Source organism: Danio rerio, chromosome 12, assembly GCF_049306965.1.
Source record: "Danio rerio strain Tuebingen ecotype United States chromosome 12, GRCz12tu, whole genome shotgun sequence".
Classification (NCBI taxonomy): Eukaryota; Metazoa; Chordata; class Actinopteri; order Cypriniformes; family Danionidae; genus Danio; species Danio rerio.
This window is the reverse complement of record NC_133187.1, coordinates 965,001-972,500: the sequence shown is the minus strand read 5'-3', so window position 1 is coordinate 972,500 and position 7,500 is coordinate 965,001. Positions and strand designations below refer to the sequence as shown.

The following is a 7,500-nucleotide window of genomic DNA, read 5'->3' as shown; positions in this document are numbered from 1 at the left end:
TAGATAGATAGATAGATAGATAGATAGATAGATAGATAGATAGATAGATAGATAGATAGATAGATAGATGAAAAGATAACTTCTTCTCACTAACTTCCGCCCACAGCTGTATCCCCTCCACCAACACTCTTCCAGTGTTTTACTACAGTATGAATCAGAAACATTACAGTACTTATTGACAGTCTTTCACCACATCAAGCCTACCTGTTGGAGACAATACCAGGGTAGTAGCTCTTCTGGTTTTCGTCCACTTTATTATCGCTCATGAGCACGAACGCGGCGTTCCGTCCGTAAGCTCGGATCACGCTGGTGCCGGTGATGGACTCAGAGAAATGAGAGTATATTGGAGAGCGACTGACAGACTCCAGTCTCTTCAACTGACGAGATGTGGCTACATAAAACCTCTGAAGCAGGAGAAAAACAAACATCCTGCCATTTTACAACATCAGACCACAGCACACACACACACACACACACACACACACACACACACACTTTATTTTAAGGCGTCTCTTTCAAAAATGCATGCTTAAATAGAGCCAAACTGAGTAAAACATGGACAAACACAAGCGTTGGATTCAATCTGCACTTGAGACATTACCCCAGCAGTTGATTCTGTGCATATTTGACTCAAAAATAGGTTGAAATATAGTGAATATAGTATAGTAATTAAAATTTATTATGCATAAAATTAAACTGAAGTGAATATTGCACTTACTTACTATAGTAATTATAATTAAACACATGCAACTAACCTGCATTCTAACAATTCTAACATAATTGCATGCAGTTAATTAATATTAGACTGAATTAAGAACACCTTAAAATAAAGCGTAATCTAGTTCATGAATATACAAACATATGCAAATGAGCGAGGATTCAGAAAACACTGATGTTTGCATTCGATTGTCTTACTCTTTATTACCAATTATTTTCAATTGTGACAGTTTTAGAATGCTTTAAAGTAAGACACATTGGCTTTAGATTAAATATCTGTTTGAACTGTTGGAATGTTTGATGAGGTTACAAAGAATTAAACGACTATTTTGAACAAGACAAAATGGCTAAAAGACAAATGTCATATATTATTATTGCTAATAATCATTTTGGGTCTGCTGTTCAATGCATGATATATGCCCTAAGGTCTGTTTCTAATGTTTATAAAAAATAATAATAATTTAGATCCCACTTTATATGAAGATACCTTAATTACTATGTACTTGAATCAAAAAATAAGTACAATCTACTCGCTGTGTTCATATAGTAGAGTTCCACAACCCTTCTGCTGCTCCTGAAGTTGGATATGGGTAAGGTTAGGGATGGGTGTGGGGGCTTGGGTAGGTTTGAAGTTGGGTTAGGGTAAGAGATGGGTCAATAGTGTAACTATAAATGTAATTACAGAAATGAAATTACAGATGTAATTACCAGCAGATCATTTAGAAAATATCATTACAATATCATCACTTAATATAAAGTGGGACCCAGATTTCTTATTCTCGCCTGCATTTAGGCTGCATTTATTTCAGCAAACATTTTAATAATATATTATTACAGTTAAAAACAAATGTTTTCTGTTCAAATCAATTGTAATTTAATGCTGTGAACTAAAGCTGATTTTTATTTTTTATATTATTTATTTTTATATTATTATAATTTTATTATAATTTCTGCAGCCTGTCTAGTTTCTTCCTTTATAAATAATTTTCTCCATTTATTTCTCTTTTAAGTTGCATTATAGGATCTTGATCTGAAGTTGTAAAAAGTGACTTTTATTGTCATTTACATTAGTTTTCAGTGCTGTATTGTCAGGGCTGATGTTGGTACATTACGCTACAGAAACCTTGTAATAAACTGCAGCACATTTTCTGCTATTTTACAGACTTTTTTTCTTTATATATTATTTATTACACATTATATTATTATTTCAAATGACTAAAATGTCATTAAAAGTCACTTTCTTAAACTGTAGAGTTAAATCTTCAACATCAGAAGTGGAAAGAGCAGAGATCAACATCCCATAATGCTAATTTACCACCGCAAATACAGTTGAGGTCAAAATTATTCGCCCCCTGTTTATTTTTTCCTCCAATTTTTGTTTAGCGGAGAGCAGATTTCTTCAGCACATTTCTAATCATAATAGTTTTAATAACTCATCTCTAATAACTGATTTATTTTCTCTTTGTCATGATGACAGTAAATAATATTAGACTAGATATTCTTTAAGACACTTCTATACAGCTTAAAGTGACATTTAAAGGCTTCACTAGGGTAATTAGGGTAACTAGGCAGGTTAGGGTAATTAGGCAAGTTATTGTATAACGATGGTTTGTTCTGTAGACTATCGAAAAATATATATAGCTTAACGGGGCTTATAATATTAAGCTTAAAATAGTGTTTAAAAAATTTAAGAACTGCTTTTATTCTAGCCGAAATAAAACGAATAAGACTTTTTCCAGAAGAAAAAATATTATCAGACATACTGTGAACATTTCCTGAATCTGTTCAACATCAGTTGGGAAATATATATATAAAAAAAAAATTCAAAAGGGACGAATAATTCTGACTTTAACTATATATGTTGTATTTATTCCTTAATTCAGTTTCACGGCCTTTCAGTGTATTTTTTCAGAATCCTCACTGTTATATCAGCAGACAATATTTCATAACACATGATGCCAATTACTCTGAACATATTGAACATCAACATTCACATTGAGGGATCAAATATGAATGAATAAACACTCTCGTAATGTTGTAGTGTCAGGTTTGGCTTTTCAATAACTCCAGCATTTATGCAGATCAACAGCACTGCAAAAAAGGCTGTCCGACTGAAGTTTAATCTTGATTCTTGTCCAAATATCTCCAAATTCTTCAATCAAGAAGCTTTGCTTTTCATTTTTGACATACTGTTATTTCACTTCCCTCATTGGCAGATTATTTAACTTCTCTTCATTTTGACTCTTTATTTCTGAAAACAGCACTCGATTTTGTGCTTGTCTAAAAAAGCTTCTTGATTTAAAAGTTCTTAGATGTTTGGACTAAACAAGACCAGAAAAGCAGTTTTTGCAGTGAACACTTGGATCATTTTATGCATGCAATGAATAGTCACGCGATAAAAATACAGAGCATTTCAGAAAGCGAGTTTGTGCCATGCAAAGCCTCAGCAGTCCCATGATGAAGAGTGAAAAATCAAGAGAGGATCGGGAGAGATTGTGTTTGAGAGACTGGAGGTTAGTTCCTAAAACACTTCTGTAAAATCACACACTGAATATAAACGACAATCATCTCCAGAACACACCTAAACACGCACACACACACACACACACACACACACACACACACACACACACACACACACACACACACACACACACACACCCAAATCATCACCAATACACTGCAAAACATAAAAGACTAAAACAAACGTGCGTTTTGTCTTGAGTTTTTGTCTTGTTTCGAGTCCAAATATCACAAAACTCTTTTTTTTAGAAATATTGAGTCAAAATGAAGTGAGTTTTTCCTAAAAATAAGCAAAATAATCTCCCAATGGGGGAAGCAAAATAAACATGTTTTTGCTTTAAGATTATGTGCTTTGTTTAGCCTATTAGCAGATATTTTTGCTTGTTTTACAGTAAAGCCTGCTTGTTTTTGACTCATTATTTCTGAAAACAAGACAGAAAATGCTTCTTGATTAAAATAATTTTTGATATTTGGACTAGAAACAAGACAGAAACTTTATGGGTCCTATCATACACCTAGTGCAATAAGCCGCGGGATGTGTTTGGCGTGATTTGTTGCTGTTTTCAGACCAGTGCTGCTGTAATGTTCATGTTTTGCGTCACGTTGTTTCAATAGCAAATCCTTTTGCGCCGCGTTGTGGACTCATGTGTGTGCTGGTCTATAGAGGAGGTGTGTTAGATTGTTGGAGCGTTGCTATTCTGAGGAGCTGAAATAGACCAACAGCACCATTGACCAACTAACAGCTGCTCTAAAGTCCAGCAGAGCGTGTTAGTTATGCATATGCAGGTCCAAACACTCACACACTGCTGAATACACACAGGATGATCAGCAACACACACATGTGATGAACAACTAAAGGATTAAAATTATCCAGAAACGATGATTTTCCTTTTAACACAAGTGTAGATGTGTCCAGCTGTGGGGTTTTGGAGACGTCTTCATCAGCATATGTGGATAAGAACAGGACGTGTGTTTGGATATAACTTCTGAGCACACTTCATTATTGTTGCTCATTTATTCCTCTGCTGGACATTAGAACTGAATTTAGAAATAGTTTTGAAGCAAATCTTTGTGCTTAACAGGAAATTAAACATGTGGGCTGGTGGATGTGTTCAGTGGAGAGAGTTTCCACCGTTTCCTCACTCCACCTAAGTAAAGGAGTAAAGTAAAGAGGCTGAATGGAGGAGGCTCGTTCTTTATCCTCGTGCTGCAGATGCTCTGTTTAACTGTGTTCTCGCTAGTGAAGCGTTCAGTTTTTACATGTACATAGCAAATGCGCCACAACTGACTCTTAAAAGGAAAGCGAGATGAGACTTTAATGCAGGTTATGCTCAACACACACCCAGAACTCATGAAGAGAATAAGCACAGCCCTGTTAGACCATGCACCACAGTGCAGAACACGTTCTTCCTCTCATTAAACTAGCAAAAGTGGATTGAGACACGCTTTTAATGCTTTAGTCATTGCGCCAGGATCATTTAAACAGAGCTCTAACTAATAAAAGCCTGTTTTGCAGTGTAACTAGTCTATTTAACACCGTAATGCTGTTTTCCTTTAATCTGATTTGTCACTACATCTTAAAAACCCACAGTTGAAGACAAAACTATTCGCCCTCCTTTATAATGAATTATTTTACAAATAAAGTTGCTTGAGAAAGAAGAGAACAATGACTTGAGATCAGATTATCTGTATGCAATATTACTATAATGTTTTACATTATAATTAATCATCTTTTCATATTTTTGGACCCATTTTAATAGTAATATTAATAACAATATAAATAATTTAAAGATTATTATTATTGTTTTATTAATTAAATATATTCATTTGTAAATATATTAGTTATAGTAGCTTATTTATTATTACTCATGATATTTTTCTAAATATTTTGCAAGATTAAAGTGTAAAGTTGAATGTTAAGGCTTATCTATGTTACTTGTTTCACTGGACAACAGTGGTTTGTTCTGTAGCCAATTAAAAATACTATTATTTAGTATATGTGTAATTAGTACATTTTCTTAGGGGGGCTAATCATTTTAACCACAGCAGTTTTATATTTTAATTAATTCATTTAATTCCAGCCAAACTAAAAGAATTAAAAACTTTCTCCAGAAGAAAAATACTATATTTAATAGGGAAACACTGTGAAAAATGTCATTGCTCAGTTTAAGATCATAATATTAAAACAATTATTAATAGCTGTAGAGGAGGGCGAATAATTTAGTCTCAAGTAGCAAGTACACAGTTCGTAATACTAGTTTTAGTTCCTTGATTATTCCCAAATTCCTTAGTGCACTAGAGTGAGTGTCTGTTCAGTGCACTAGTGTTAGTAACTCTACACTGTTAGTGTTGAAGAGGTTATGGATGCTTGTGTAGGATGAATGGAGATTTAATGAGGATATAATGAGATTCAGCACAGCACACACTCCTGTAATGTTCAGTATTAGACAGACTGATGAGTGCACTTACACTCCCGTAATACAGTAACTCTACAGTGAACACTGTTCTTTACCCGCCAGCATTACAGCATCCACTGCATGCCAATGCACTACACAATTCATGTGTTCTGTAATAACATTATTGATAATGAAATGTTTTATAGAATTAACTATGCAACATTGCAATAATATTAATGAATTTTTTATTTTTTTATTTTTTTATTTTTTATTTTTTTATTTATGCAGTTTTTACACTATATAATCATAGCTTTTATAACATTTTATTAAATAGTGATGATGATGATAATAACAATAATAATAATAATAATAATAATAATTTTTCTATTTATGCAGTTTTTAGATTAGGGACTAATAAAAAAAATGGTGTTGTTATTATTTTAAATAAATAAATAATTAATAATAATAATTATGATTATTATTACTATTAAACATTAATTAATTAATTAAATGTTATTAAATAAATAAAAATAATTAAATAAATAAACAAATAAATAAATAATTAGGGACTAAGCCAAAGCAAAGAAAAATATTATATAAATCCTGCTGAAGGTTATAATAATGACAATAAAAATAAAAATATTAATAATGATATCGATAATAAAAAGAATATTTATTTATTTACTTATGCAGTTTTTACATGATATAACTTTTAGATAATTTTCTTAAATATTAATAGTAATAATAATAATATTAATAGTAAAAACTCTTATTCTTATTATTATTATTACTATTAAACATAAATTAATTAATTAATTATTAATTAGGGACTAAGCTAAAAAAATTTATATAAATAAATAAATCCCGCAGGAGATAATAATAAATATAATTATTATTATTATTATTATTACTATTATTATTATTATTTATGCAGTTTTTACACTATATAATCATAACTTTTAAAATATGTTTTTAAATAATAATAATTATTGTTGTTGTTGCTATTAATACTATTATAAATAAATAAATAAATAAATAAGTAAATAAATAAATAATAAGACTAAGCCAAAGGAAAGTAAATAAATAAACAAATGAAAAAAATCACGCAGGAAGTATTAATAATAATAATAATAATAATAATAATAATTTTATTCACTTATTTATGCAGTTTTTACATGGTATAATCATAAATTTTATAGCATTTTATTAAACAATAATAATAATTACTATTATTATTATTATTACAATTGTAAATAAATAAATAATAGGAACTGAGCCAAAGGAAAGTAAATAAATAAATAACTTCTGCCAGAGGTTATAATAATAACAATAAAAAAAATAAAAATTATTATTCTTATTATTATTTACTATTCTTATTATTTTTTTTATTATTATAATAAAATAATACAATTAATTTATTTACGCAGTTTTTACATTATATAATCATAACTTTATAACATTTTATTAAACAGTATTAAACAGTAAGGATTATTATTACTGTTGTTATTATTACTATTAATAAACCCTGCAGGAGGTTGTTAACAATAATAATAATAATAAGTATTATTTTTATTACTATTATTAATAATAACTATTATATTGTATTGTTATTATTATTATTATTATTATTATTATTATTATTATTATTATTGTAATAACTGTAAATGCAATTCAGTACAACTAAACTTTACAAATATATTCACACAATAATAATAAATGAATAATAATGAAATTAAAGGTAAATGCAATAATAACCCTTTAATATATGCTATTGAGCTGATTATACTGCATGTATATCTGTGGTAATGATTTCCACTGCTCTGGATAAACTCTGAACAGTGAATACTCCAGTGAGTTGCGTCGC

The 7,500-nt window shown here is 30.0% G+C and overlaps 1 protein-coding gene across 29 annotated transcripts in view; it reads right to left on the bottom strand.

Annotated features, from left to right (window-relative positions):
- Nucleotides 1-7,500, bottom strand: part of abcc3 (ATP-binding cassette, sub-family C (CFTR/MRP), member 3) — a 93,035-nt gene that overhangs the window by 10,151 nt on the left and 75,384 nt on the right. For all 29 annotated transcript variants that reach the window (XR_012387749.1, XR_012387750.1, XR_012387751.1 and 26 more), the window contains one exon: nucleotides 205-404. Coding sequence is in view for 8 of the 29 variants with exons in the window: in XM_009306372.4 (XP_009304647.1) it covers nucleotides 205-404 (200 nt within the window). In the remaining 21 variants the exon portion in view is untranslated. The remainder of the gene's footprint in view (nucleotides 1-204; nucleotides 405-7,500) is intronic.